At 40.0% G+C, this 14897-nt stretch overlaps 1 protein-coding gene across 14 annotated transcripts in view; it reads right to left on the bottom strand.

The window, feature by feature from the left end:
• TGFBR3 (transforming growth factor beta receptor 3) overlaps positions 1–14897 on the bottom strand; it is a 199962-nt gene that overhangs the window by 12785 nt on the left and 172280 nt on the right. For 12 of the 14 annotated variants that reach the window (XM_082383857.1, XM_082383859.1, XM_082383853.1 and 9 more), the window contains 3 exons: positions 12953–13073; positions 4355–4396; positions 1872–1979 (listed from right to left, as the gene is read on the bottom strand). In XM_082383857.1, the coding sequence (XP_082239983.1) occupies positions 1872–1979; positions 4355–4396; positions 12953–13073 (271 nt within the window). The remainder of the gene's footprint in view (positions 1–1871; positions 1980–4354; positions 4397–12952; positions 13074–14897) is intronic. The other 2 variants (XM_082383848.1, XM_082383851.1) reach the window with 1 other exon arrangement.

Here is a 14897-nt window from a genome sequence, read left to right as displayed (position 1 = left end):
AGCTCTATGACCAAGGCCAGTCATGGCTCAGCAGGTACGTGGTAAGCATCTGTGGATGACTACCCCGTAGAAATTCTCAGGGCTACAGAGTCTTCTTGGCGTACTTTCAAGTTCATTCCTAATATATACGGCATAAGCTGCCCAACAGCCCTAGAACCTTACAGCCATGCAGGAGATTGGGGAAAGTTGCAAAGAACTGTGAGTCTGAGATGTGAATGTGTCAGTACTCCTGTGACAAAATTATTAACTCTAAGATGCTCCTCTTCTAAACGCTGTGCCTTCCAGCGCTTGTATACGCTGCTCATGAAGAAGAACATTCCTAAACTGATTCACAGGTGTTCATATATCCTCAGAGCCTTACACTTAAGAGACTTATTTCTCTCTCATGAAATATACACTTGACCCTTGAACCACGCGGAGGTTAATCTGCATGTAACTTATAGTCAGCCCTCCGCATCCGCAGTTCCTCTGCATCCGTGGATTCAACCAACCGCGGACCGGGTAGTGCTGTAGTACTTATTATTGAAAAATATCCGCGTATAAGTGAACCCTCACAGTTCAAACATGTGCTGTCTAGGGGTAACTGGCTTCACTCAAAGGTTGCTGATGAGGAATCTGTGGACTCAAAGCCTACTATTAAACTCCTAAACTTTTGTTTTGGACTGTGTGACTTTCCCACGCTAGGCACCATAGGGTTCATTCTTCTCCTTCTGCCATAATTTAAAGTAAGTCAGTCAGAGAATGCAGTATTTGAAGGGAAGATTCTGATGAAGATTAAGATATGACTTCTCAAAACGCCCTTCCGTACTTCTCTCCCCTATAAAGCAGCCATCGTTTCAGCCTGGCTAGTTGGATGGCCCAAGGTAAGGCCAAAGATCGTGGCATGTGTTGGTCCAATGGAGAATTAATGAAATTCTAAACAGAAAGTCTGTGCCTGTCTCACCTGAATGATCAATCCAGCAGCTTACCTAGCTTCACAGTGTAAACAAGCATCCAAGAACAGACAGTACCAACTAGCTTCCTAGACACGCCTCAAAATGCATGTCTTTCCTTTCCATATTTGCAAGGAACCTAAGAAAGAAGCAATAGAAGGGCAGTCCATTTGTTCCTTCCCCTTGCATGACAGACTCTCCGAGCCTGGCCTGCATTCTGTCTTGGAGTCAGAACAGGTTCTCTGTTCAGGCCAGAATGTTTCAACCCTGGGACTGGGGGTAAGGGGCAGGAAGAAAGGCACATGAGAATGTTTAGGGGTGGAAGAGCATAACTTGAAAATAAACTGCTTTGTTTCACCATTTTTATCTGTTTACAATTCACGAAAATATATTTTGAAAATTTAAATAATTTTCAAGCAAGACATGAGAATTCTATGTTTATCAAAGAAGACATGGTATGCATTTAAAAAAGGTCGAGAAATTCTGGTTTATGCCGTTGATTAGGGCCTCTGGTGGACATTGCTCAGCACCTTGGCTTCCTTTTTTACTTCCTGCCCATTTATATGTTTATTCTGAAGTTTTTAGCTTTGGGGGAATGTTTTATGTTTCCAGTTTGCCTGCATTATCTTTCTTTAATTAAACCCTAACCACAAAATAGCTTTATTAGCAGCTAAACTTCAGCAACATCGCAAATGTAATTAACATAAATAGTTTAAACACTCCTTTTCTAAAAGGAATTTAGAGATTTGCTTAAAGCAAATTATATTTTTGCAAAACCCAATTCATGCCAAATACGTAAATGTGAAAATGGTGGGAATGAACTTTCTCTCTCTTTCATTCATTATTTCATCCATTCATCCATGCAATGAAACACTCAGTGTCTATAGTGTGCCAGGCACATGGAATGTGCACCAACTGATATGCAACAGTCACACTAACCTGTGTGAGAATAGATGTACCATAAGGCCCCTGTCAGCAGTGCTCCAATCACAAATGCTGCGAACGCAATGCCCATCACGGTTAGGGTGTCCAGACCATGGAATATCGCTATAATGAAGAGAAACCAATGCATACTTTGAGTGACTCTGCATCACATGCTGCAATTTTATATTGTTTCACAAGTATTGTCAGAAAGGCTGAGCACCAGCTAATAAAATCTGAGGATAAAAAGTGGATTCCAACAAAATGCACTGTATGTGTAACTTGGAAATATTTTCTCAAGAGAAAAATGAAATTTTCGGATTTCCAAGATACCCTCAGTTTGCAATTTATTTTGTGCAACAAACTTACTAAAAAAATCAAATTTGTCAACTCTGTAAAACCTTAGGTCTATGGTTCATTGTCTCAATCTGAGGACCTACTATTTGAATGGTAAAGTGGCTTGGAAAGTCAAAGGTTAAGATGCTTGGGAAAATAAGGTGAACTTCTATCAAAATCTGACTCACGGCTTCTTATTCACTGAACACTGAGACACTACACAAAAAACAACAAGACACTATATAAAAGACACACTCCAAACACTTTACAAACATACCTTCATGAACATTTAAAAGTATGAAAGATAACAGGAAGAAAGGTGGTGAGAAGGAGAAAACATACAATAAGGATAAATTATTCCTATGGATTATAAAATTTCACAGACCTCCTCACATTAAACCCTCCATCTCAACAATTACCTATTGTGTCATTTAACACAACCTACTTTTTAACACTTTTCCAACCATGATCTTTCTATGAGGTGAACGGAAATACTCCTCAGTGGGGAGTGATGTCAATTTTATGGTCAGCAAAACATATAAATAGAACCAATTGTTCCTCCATTTGGCAAAGATTTTTATATTTGAAATTAACTCCAGGCCACAGAAATAGAACATTTCCTTTCATTTAAGAGAACTACCTTCTTTGAATCACTTATAAAAAGTAAAAATCAGTTTCCAAGGGAGAGAGGTTTTTGGTGGAATAAAATTTCTGAAGTCTCTCTCTTTTTTTTTTTACTATACATTGAAGGTACAGGATCTCCCCATTATTTCAATACTGTTTCTATGCTCCTCTCCAGTCAGAAGTGACTCCAGCTGATCTCTATGTAAATTCAACAACTTCAGTGTAGAAGATACAGGTGTAGACAAATGTGACCCTTGAGCAGCCCCAGCACTTGAAAGGGCTCAGGAAAAGTATAATGTGGTAGAGAAGATTCTGAAGGATCCAAATTCCCAAGTCCTGGTCCCTACTCTTCTAGCCATGTGCCCTATGGTGTTCATTTAACTTCTAAAAAATGGGACAGCACTACCTCACCTGCTGAAGGCAGGGGGTAAACAAAAGGAGATTGCAAAGGGGCTGGGGATCCCCTAGGAGGAGTAAGCAGTGGGAAGAACGCTATGGAGGTTAAGACAAACCAAGCCGCCACTTAGTCTGTAGGACAGATATTAAAAGATGACTTGTCTTTTCATGCCTACAGATGCAGAAGTGGGGCATGAGTAAAAGTTTTTAATGAAAATATTCGAAAATTCTAAAGACGAAGATGTCATTTATGAGAATCAGACGAGGTGAGTACCAGAGAACGTGTCCATATGCATCTCTTTCTGGGTTCATGATACTGTTCCATGATATTGTTAAAATAATACACTTAATAGAATGGTTTATAAAGTACTTAGCATAAAGGAACTCTCCAGACTGATTTTTACGTGTATGTTATGGGGTCAGCCATGGAGACTAACCTGGAAAGTCTTAAAGAGGAAAAAAATGTACAGACTCTCCTCACAAGGCAACATTATCTAGAAGAGCTCTGGGTGCACACCCAGAAAGCCCAGGCTCTTGTCCTGCCTCAGTGACAATTATTACCACGGGGAAGTCACTTAAATACTTCTGGGTCAGAGTTTTCTTCTGTATAAACCACTGAAATTGGCCCAGATAATTCCCAACGCATCATTTTGCAGCAGTTGGTCTCTCTCCCTTTTTGTCTTACAAGCCTTCTCAACACCCCTTGGACTAGTGATTGTCTTAATGGTATAGCAGCTAGTTCCTTTATCACTACTTCTCTGAGCAGGTAGATACTGCTGCTGATACATAAAGCAAACCCCTCCCATAGCTGTATGTTAATGCTTTCAGATCACAATCGATATAAGTATGCAGATGATGAACTTCTCTAAACCTAAGAAAGTTACTACATTCGCATTAAGGTGATACACACCAATGGGTTAACAAATTTCATACTTTAAAATGGCAAAGGTAGAGAGGAAAAAAGAAAGGAGAATGAAGGAATGACAGAGGAAGGGAAAAAAGAAAGTACGAGAAAAATGGGGTGAGGGAGAATGAGAGCATAAGTCTTCTTATCAAAACTCAAAGTTTGGCAAATGTTCCATAACCAACTCATTCTTATAAAAGCCCAGGAGGCTTTATTTCGAAACAGTTGCATAAAGACTTACGTGGAGAAGCTGGAATCGGTTTCTTAATGCTTGGACCTGTTTCTGAAACAAAAACATAAATCACGATGCGTTCTACAGAGAAACCAAGTTCTAAGCAAAAGGTCATCGAAATCTCAGCAGAGGCTGACACTTTCCTATTTGTTAATAAATACTTCCTTTGTAAAAGCTCTGTCAATTATCCTCTTTAGATATCAAGACTATAACATGGATTACTCAGAAATTTTAAACACTGTACTTTGTTAATGATCAATTGTACAGTTTCTCCAATTTGAAGAAAAATTGAAGGCAAACACCTTCAAGGAATCTGAGTCTGATAATTCGTGTGTGTGTGTGTGTGTGTGTGTGTGTGTGTGTGTGTGTGTGTGTGTGTGTGTGTGTGTGTATACCTTTCTGTTTATTTAAAAAAGGATCCAGTATCTTTAAATCCTGTGTTTCTCCAGTGTATTCAATATTATTCGACTTTCAAAAAAGTCTTTTAATGTACACAAGTGTTGTAAAGGCATCTTCATTCTTCCATCCTAATACTATCAATCACCCTACAGTTCAGCTCCTCATCACGCATCTGCATTATTACAGAGCTTTTCTAACTGGTCTCCTTGTCACCACTACTGCTCCCACCCCAAATGTTTCTCCCCCCATATGTGCCCCCAGAGTGACTTTTCCAGAGCTCAGAGCTGATTATGCTATGGCCCTGATTAAAACACTCAATGACTTCCCTTCGTTTACGGGGAAAAAAATCCAAACTCTCTCGCACGGCACAGAGAGGTCTGCCTCCCTCTACCCACCTCTCTCCAGCCTCCTTTCCTAATGGGCTCCTCACCCGTGCTCCTTGTAGTTAAGTTCCCCCAATTGTCCATGCAGCTCCATGTCATCACAAGTTGCAAGCCATCCCCTCAAGTACCCCCCCTCTCCCAGACCTGCTTTGCTGGCATCTTCACAGGGAGGCCTTCTCTGACTCTCTCATAGTCCATGCCCACCCCAGCAGGGCAAGTCTCTCCCACCTTTGCTCATTCCCTCCCTCTTCTGTTATAAATGTGCCACATCACATCGGAATTCTCTCAATTTTTTTTACCCCCAGGGCAGAGTCTAGATCTTATTCATCTGTATATCCTCAGGGCTCAGCCTGGCATAGAACGGCCTTACCAGAAATGCTTGGTGGAGGATGGTTAGAATGTTGATGCACTTTTTGAAAATAAAGGCAATAGAGGAAATTTGGAATAAGACTATAAGAAAATGCTTTTATGCTTTGACATTTCTATACAATGCCTTTGCGTTCAGAAAGTGCTAGACAGCCTAATCTCATCTGAGGTTTCAACCAGCCCCGTAAGGGAGGCAGAAAAAGAATTCTTATCACTATTTTACCAATGAGCAGCCTGAGACTGTTATCATGTGACCAGCCCAAGGTCAGAGCCGGAAAGCATCAGGGTAGGGGCTGACCAAGGATTCCAGATTCTGCCCTGTAAGCTAAATGACTGGTGAGTGTTGCTCTGTCCTTAGCTGGGGAAGCACTGATTAAGAAGGTACTTGTGCATAGCGACATGCTATTCTCAACAGTGAGAATATCATAGACCAGGGGGTAGCATATAACAGCCAACCACTCTATTTTTGTTTAAGTGAACTAAAGATGAATTTTATATTTTTAAGTCATTGAAAAAAATGAAAATTTTATGACGTGAAAATTATATGAAAGTGAAATCTGTTCCATAAATAAAGTTTTATTTGAACATAACTAGGCTCATTCATTTATATATTGTCCACCGCTGCTTTCACACTGCAACAGCAGTTAAATAGTCGAGGCAGGGACTCCATAAGCCACAACCTGAAAATATTCACCGTTTGGCCCTTTATAGAAAAAATGTGATAAGTCCTCACACAGACTCTGCCCCTGTTCTTGAGAGTTTAAAAGTGATGTGTTTAGTGCCTCTCTTCATCTCCATTTTCATTCAATAAAGGAACACACACCTTGTGTTGGAATCCATAGGGAAGCAAAAAAAAAAAAAAAACTTGTGAAAAATTGACCAAAACAAGCAGCATTTGAGTTGATGTTTATAAAAATAAAAAAAGCTAGATAGGACTGTAAGTTCTCGGGATTAACCATCTCAGCTGGTTGATCACATTCTTGCAGCATGGGGTATCACGGTCCAGCTCTAAGGGAAGGAATGCTACGGGATGAATCAAAGCCACTACAACTGAACGGTGCCCCCTGGAGTTGTGCAGCATAGTGGCCCTGGGATCAGGATATATGCGAAAGTTATACTTAAATAAAATCACTAAGAAAATTAAAATAATTGTGTGTTTTTAAGAAAATCTATTTCAGTGTGCAGAACACACACCAACTACACAATGCACACAAGAGACTGTCTCTTGGGAGTTTGGCTCCACCAGCCTTATTGGCAGCAATAAAGTAACAACAGTGATGCCTTACATTTGTACGTTTGTATAGTGTTCTACAATTGACAAAAAACCTTCACTTACATTTTCTCATTTTAAACTCTCAAGAGTCCTATGAAGTAGGGGTATCTAACCACAAAATTCTTCAAGAAGTAGTGGTTTGATACGCTGAACTAAGTCCAGAGGCATTTAAAGGTCTCTATAGCGTTCATCATGCGAGAAATATACACAGTTCTGGGAAGAGTTCCATTCAATCAACCACCCATAGTTAAACTCTGTCACTCAAAATCCCCAAGAGGTTTCAAATAATGATTCTCCCCGAAGGAGACCTCATATGTGAGAATGTAGGTTTTACAGTAAGGCCTGTGTGATAGATGACATTGTTTTAAAATTCTTAATGGATTTACGTTATGACCTAATCCTCTTACCCCACCCCAAAAAGGGGCCTCCTCATAGAGCTAAGCAGAAACAGTTGTTGCTCATTTCCCCAGAGGCGAAGTTCCTCCATGCTCTCTGTGCATAAACAATAATAAGCACAAGCTGCAGATACAAGGTTAAAGGATTTTATCCTCTAACATTTTTGTTCCAAAATTCCCAATAACCCCTGAGTATAACTAAAATAGTTTGATCTCCACTGGAACCCTATGATCGAGTTGGCATGCTGAAAGGAAAAGAGTGGACAGAACAATATTTACTTTTGGTTTAAGGGTACGACTGCAAGAAAGGAATCCTAGCTATTACTATAAAGAGAATTTTAACAGTAAAGATTTCTTTACAGACAGAACAAACTATAATCAACATTTTGAATTAAATCTTTTCATATACTCTGAGCAAACTTTGGTCTGCCCCAGAACCAAAATTTCCCTCCTCAGACTGTTAGGCATGGTTTTCATAAAAGGGATATTTCTGGGGTTATGCATGAGTAACTGACCACAGCTTCTCAATTCAGTTCTCCTAAACATGGCAGGACCAGGCAGGCCCACAGGGAAATGAGGTGTCTAACAGGCACCTACATCTATTAGTATTTGGCACAGAAGGAAGGATGGGGAGACAAAGAAGCTTGTGCAGGCCACTGAAGATATACTTTTTACTAACTTTATTGCACTCAATAAATTAATTAATCTCTTCTCTGGGTTCTTTCAATATCACTGCAATTGCCTATTCACTTATCTGCATCCTTCTACTAGATCAGTGGTTCTCAACTGGGGGTGATTTTTGCCCACTTGGCTCCTCAGGGGACATTTGGAAATGTCTAGACACATTTTGGGTTGTCACAACTGCTGGTAGAAGGGTTTGCTAAGGACATCTAGTAGGTAGAGGCCAGGGATGCTCCTCAACATCCTACAATTCACGGGATAACGCCCACAGCAAAGAGTTCAAAGATAGGAAAGATAGGAAAATTTGTTTACTATATGCCAAGCATGTAGTAGGTCCTCAATAAACATTTGTTATAAATAACCATAAATATCATATATATCTTATTATTGCATACATACCCTAGCAACTCAACTTCCATGCTGCTTTCAGAGCAGTCTTCCTAAACGATCTGACCATCGGTTCTCTACTTGAGATCTTTGATGGGTCTCAACTTTTAAAGGTGCATACTGGAATATTTGTGAATAAAATGAAATGTCTGGGTTTCCTTCAAAACAATCCAGGGACAGGAAGTGATAAAACAAAACTGGCTATGAATTGGTAATTGTTGAAACCAATTGAAGGGTTTATGGGAGTTCATTCTACTATTACCTCTGTTTCTGTTTATATTTGAACTTTTCTAAAGTAAAAAGTTTTCAAACTGTGAAGCACATTGAATGAAATAAAACCCTATGATATCTCTTCCTTACTGGATAGAGACTGAATGTCTTGGTCTGTTAATTAAACATTCATACCATCTTTCTACTCAGCTTCCCCTCATCTCTACCTCAGCCTGAGGACAAAACCTGGCTGGTGCTTTAGACTATTTTTGTTCTGGAAAAATCAAATGTGTTCCAAAAAGTAACGCCTCTCTTGGATTAATTTCCAACTGACGTTCACAACTTTCCCTTCCACTCCCCTCTAATCCCCCGCAAAAACCCTAGTTTGGCTGAGATGTTAAGAGGAAGGAAAGGAAATTAACATTTACTGAGTGCCCATGATATGCCAGGTACTGTCCTGAGCACATTTTAATCTTTAAAAAGTTATGTGTAAAATAGATAGCTAGTGGGAAGCAGCCGCATAGCACAGGGTGATCAGCTGGGTGCTTTGTGACCACCTAGAGGGGTGGGATAGGGAGGGTGGGAGGGAGGGAGACGCAAGAGGGAAGAGATATGGGGACATATGTATATGTATAACTGATTCACTTTGTTATAAAGCAGAAACTAACACACCACTGTAAAGCAATTATACTCCAACAAAGATGTTTAAAAAAAAAAAAAGTTATGTGGTAGAAATATGGAGAAAATTCAGTATTTTAAACACTTAACTTGCTAAGAATTATATATTGTATATAAATCATGGCAAATTTGGCGATGTTCTTTTGTACCCCCAATTTTTTTTTTGTATATATGCCCTAAATTTCAGAGAAATGATTACTTTTCCCTTTCACCATAAAAAAAAAAAATCATCGCTGATGTGGTATAATCATTTTTATTATGTAAGCCCAAGTGTTCTCAAATGCTGTAAAAAGTGGTCACAGCATCCAAAGCAAACAGCACTAACCTGCCTATACTTCAAAATATTTCAGAAAATATGGTAGGATGGCACCACCTCAACTATTTTAATTGTTTTGCCATAAACCATAATCTGCATAAACTATTCACGTTTCCTGGGCTTTTTTGTGAGTTACAATTCAAAGTCACAGAACTTGTCCTAAATTTTAATACTCTCTTAAACAGTTTACATGTTTCCCAACATCTTAACCCTTTGGGGGAACAGACTTTTTTCCTTAAATTCTTTTTTTTTTTTTTTTTAAATGAGAAGATTCTATTTATTTGTATACGGTTATATGAACATAGAGAAAGGGATGGAAAGATATACACAGGATACAAAAACTGTTAACTTTCATTAACCAGGTGTGGGTTAAGGACTATTTATTACCTATTTTATTATACATTTAATATTGCATCAACTGTTAGAATGAATAGGTATTAATTTTATAATTAAAAATGAATAAAAATTAAAATGAAAACTTAAAATAAGTAATAAAATATATTGCTGGAAAACAGAAATTTTCTCAAATTATTGCATTTTCCTCTTCCTTTAAACCCACTTCTTTTTTTTTTAATTTTTATTGAAGTATAGTTGCTTTACAATATTGTGCTAGTTTATACTGTACAGCAAAGTGAATCAGCTATACGTATACATATATCCCCTCTTTTCTGGATTTCCTTCTCATTTAGGTCACCACAGAGCACTGAGTAGAGTTCTCTGTGCTATACAGTAGGTTCTCATTAGTTATCCATTTTACACATAGTATCAATAGTGTAAATTCTTCAACTTCTTTTCATTTCATAATTATTAGAGTACTTGGGTGCTAACTTGCATACCAGTGTGATGCAGCATGAACAGGGGAAGGGGCCAGGAAGAGGGGTATGAAGAGATAGATGCCTATGTTGCTTGCAGTTTTTATTAAAAACTAGAATCAACCTCCCCCTAGGACAAGGCATAGGGTTTAAGAGCACAGGCTCTGGAATCAAAGTTCCTTGATTTGAATCCCAGACCCACCATTTATTTATATGCCTTGGCCATCCTTGCTCTATACTATACTTGCCTCACAGAGGCGCTATGTGGATCATATACTATTATCCACATAAAGCATTTAGCACAGAGCCTTGTACTAAGTAAATGCTCAATAAATGTTAGATCATCATTATCATCATCTCCATCTCCATCATTGCCACTACCATCATCTATTATTGAAAGTTTAAGAAGCAAAAGAATTCTAATCCAATGTTGGTTCCCAAGGGACTGAGAGATCAAAGGTAGCAAAGATGTGCTGCAAGGTTCAGGAAAGTTCCATTAAAAACAGTGGCCCAGAGGAGGGACCCAGAATTATTTATTTAGTCTTGATGGCCTATTCTCCCTGTCCACAGAAGGAAGAAACACCACCTGAAATGTGTCCGTGCTACTGGCAGTGGTAGCCACAGAGCAGCCCTGTGGCTGGCTGTGAAGTTGAAAACCTCTATCCGCTGCCCCAGAAAACCCAAGTGTTGAGAAATAAGATGGACCAAATGGCCAGGGAGAGCTAGAACTTTGGCCCAGTCTCCAAAGAGCACCCATATAGTAAAAAGACAGTAAACCGTCCCATTGGTTGGGAAATTTTTACCCCCAAAGTTAATCCCAACAAGAGATCTGCCCACTTCCAGAGATACTATAGTATGTTATCTTACTACAGTAACACATTAGGCTGTCTGGCAGGAAGAACATTCATGATCCTGTTATTTTTCAAAGAGACCAATGTTATCAGGCAAATGGCCACACTCCCCTTATAAATGATTATTCCAATTCACTGAGAGGTAGAAGGAAAGCACAGACCCGAAGGGCCTGCCTGCATTGAGGAGAAATGCTTCTAGAGTCAAAGGAAAATAAACATAAAAGGTGAGAGGAGTCACTCATAAAGCTAAAAACTGCCAGAAAACCTACCCCATTCAGTGTAAAGTTAGAAAGAGCATTTGCATACAGCCTCTGGGAAGCCAGCCTACAGTCTAACCTTCTCAATTTGTTTAACAAACCGAAGCAATAAACTGTCTTCACCGCCGTGCTTCTCCACTAAAATCTACTCTCAATTAGCAAATCTCATGAAATTGCTTTGATATTTGGTAAAACTTTACTCTTGAACTTTTATGTAAAGAAAACATTGACCTTTCAGGATAATTACAAAGTTTAAATAAAAGAGGAATTACTTAGAAAAATACCACCAGACTTAAAAGAATGGATGAATGAATTACTGGAAGTTATTCGGCTGCAATATTGATGCCTAATTATTGTCTGGCACAGGAAAAAGCAAGCTGCTGCCTTCAGTTACCAGCAGAATGACCTCTCTCAAAATAGGTAAGAGTAACAGATGGAGTACGAGGTAGCTGTTGCTGTTGTTAAACCACTTTCACATCACAAAACAGAGCCAGCTGTCGCCCAATTGTCACATATACTTTGCAACACAGTTAATTTATTCTTATTTCTTTCCCTTGGACCCAATAAACAAGGAACTATTTGGGCAATCCACTTAGAAAGACTGAGGCTGTTACAGCTGTTTCAAACTGTTGAAAACCAACTAATAACGTAAAACAGACAACAACAACAAAAACATTGATGAGGAACCAATAAACATCTCCTATGTACATTTCACACCAACTTTAGGAAGGCTGGGAAATGAATGAAAAATGGTTTTGCTTCTTCAAACAGTACAGCTGAGTGTTACAGCTGAAAGGGCCTCTGGGGGTCATCTGGTCGAAACCCCTCTTTTTCCAGTTAAAGAAAATGAAACCCAAGGACCTAAGGGGAGAGCTCCAAAGTGCCACAGCCAGCTAGCAGGGAAAGCCAAGAGCTGTGCGTAAGATTCTAAAAACTAAATTATAAATATGCACTTGAACAGTTCTCAGCCTTCTTTTGGCTGTGACACCTAAGATGGATGGTGTTCACATAGACAGTGCCCTCCCCAAAGGTATCTGCGGTCCTGAAAAAGTACTCTAATAGCTTGCAGCCAGCACAACCTTTACCAGTAGGTCATGGAAAAATGGGCTATGGACTACATGCAATTTCAGCAGGAATTCTAACCCTCTCCTATGCTTCCTCAAGGAAGCATATTTGCACGCAAGGGAGAGTGACGTCGTGATGTGATGGAGGCAACCTAGACTTTGATCTAATATTTAAAGAGGAAATCATTGGGACTTCCCTGGCAGTACACTGGTTAAGACTCCACACTTCCACTGCAGGGGACACGGGTTCGATCCCTGGTTGGGTAACTAAGATCCCACATGCCGTGCAGCACGGCCAAAAGGGGAAAATAAATAAATAAATAAGGAAATCATTTGCAAATGTATCACTAACCGCATGCCAGCAGGAGAACCAACTAAATAAAATACTCCTTGGGCAAAGAATTCTATTCTAAAGTTACTAATTGGCTATTAATTTATCTTTTGAATACAAGTGGACTTTGATTTACAGTATTGCAGCTTCTTTATGAGCAGCCTTCAGGCCCCTCTTCTCTGACTGAGCCTCCTTGAAACGCACCTTTAAATTGTACTTCATGGTGGATCACAGCGAGGGGCTTGGTGAACGTCTTCTTATTCTGCATCATGGCCCAGATCATCGAGGCATCCAGCGAGGTGCAGGCTTCATCAGGAAGCACACACTGCAGAGAGGCAGAGCAAAGCAGAGTCGGGAGGTCACTCAAAAGGGCCTGCACAAGTTGACCTGTGGCCCCTTATCAGACAGCTCACAGCTGTTTACCCCAGAAAAACAGGACATTGGGGTGGTTTCAAAGAACCACAAATAATCTGGGAGATGTGAGAGCAGGCCCAGTGTATTCTCAGCTGCACTTGAAGATGCAAACATGGCTGGACGGCTTCCCACAAAACAACTGGAGGTTTTAGTGTTATTTAGTCTGAAAAATAAAAAAACTACATGATGAATGTTGGCCCTTCACCAAGCTGGCTTCACATAAATGGTTCATGTTTGTGATTTGTGATTGTGGGAAACTTCATGTATTGCATTATGAGGGTGACAGATTTTACATTTGTTGTCCAAAAAGATAATCATGTTGTCGAGTACGTTTGATTTTTTAACTCTGGTATAGGCTCATGCAAAATGAAGCTTTCCAGGGTCATCTGCTTTTAATGTTCCAAAATGAAGTCCTGGGGAGTTGTGCCCAGGTGTGGAGGCCATGAGATCAGCTGTTTCTAGCTATTTTAAGGCTCCAAACTTAGAACCAGCATGCCCAAGCCTAGTGTATCTGTTTCCATTACCTTTTTCTTTAAAATAACTTTGGTTCCTTATCTATGCCCATCAGTGGGTAAAACGCTAATGTCAATGACATCCATTCCCTTTTGTTGGAAGAGGAAACATATCAATTATTTTAGAAGTCTATATACAGCAAGGTACCCAGAAAAGTTAATTAGCTTCCAGTTCTTCCAATCACAAAAGAGCAAAGACTTGTAGTTTTATTGCCATTGCTGCTCTAGGCAACATGAAAGTCAGATACATGTTATAAGAAGACAACTCCCCCCCTCTCCCCACCCCCCCCAAACAAACAAATAAGAAAAGCCCTCTTGTAAAGGGAAACAATGGATTTTCTGTGGAGAGGAATCATTACTGAAAAGATTTGCATTTTAGGAAAAGCCTTCTTACTTTCCTACTAGTTCTTTGGTTAAGCAAGAGTCTATGATTCTACAACGAACTCACTGCAAGACCCTGGGCAAGACACTGAACTCTCTGGCCTCAATTTCATCAGCAATGGGCAGGGTTGGACTCAACGATCTTTGAGAACTCTTCCTAGAAGATTCTTTGGCTCTGTCTATTGTCATAGAAAGCACTCACAGGAATGTGGAAATATTAACCACAGGCAGCAAACAGAGGGACAGTGGTAACAGCTCTATAAATGGTCCTCTGTCATCATCTCTACCGTCTCATTTGCTCCTCTACCCAGGAGGGAAGCCGGTACTATTACTTCAATGGTACAGATGAGGACACGCAGGTTCTGAGAGGTCAGGGACTTGCTAATATCCTGTTGGTAAGCAGCAGGCCTTCCTTCTCGGTCCTCCGTGCTCTTTCCACTCTATCTTGCCTTGGATATAAATAGCGACTTTAGGCTTAGGGTCACATCCTATGTCATCCCCTGTGACTTAGAACTCTCCTTTGAATGTTCTGGAAGGAAATATTAGGACTAATTTTCACAGATTAACACACTATGAAGTTGGGCTGCCACAGGCCAGGCTCACTGAAAGGTAACAGCCACAGCCATCAGTAAAGACCCCTGGTAACTGCCAGGCCTCCCCTCCTAGATCCCTAACTCCTAAAAGTTATCCTCTGGGTCCCAGCCATGTACGAAGCTCCACATGGTTTTCTACCATGGTCCACTACACCCCAACCTTAATGGCCACTGGAAAGTGAAGGCCCACACAGCTAAGGCACCAATGTTTCCAAAGGCAACCTAAAGAACACAGCCTAAATCACCTTC

Source organism: Balaenoptera borealis (assembly GCF_965194805.1).
Source record: "Balaenoptera borealis genome assembly, chromosome: 1".
NCBI lineage: Eukaryota > Metazoa > Chordata > Mammalia > Artiodactyla > Balaenopteridae > Balaenoptera > Balaenoptera borealis.
This window is presented reverse-complemented; position numbering and strand designations above follow the sequence as displayed.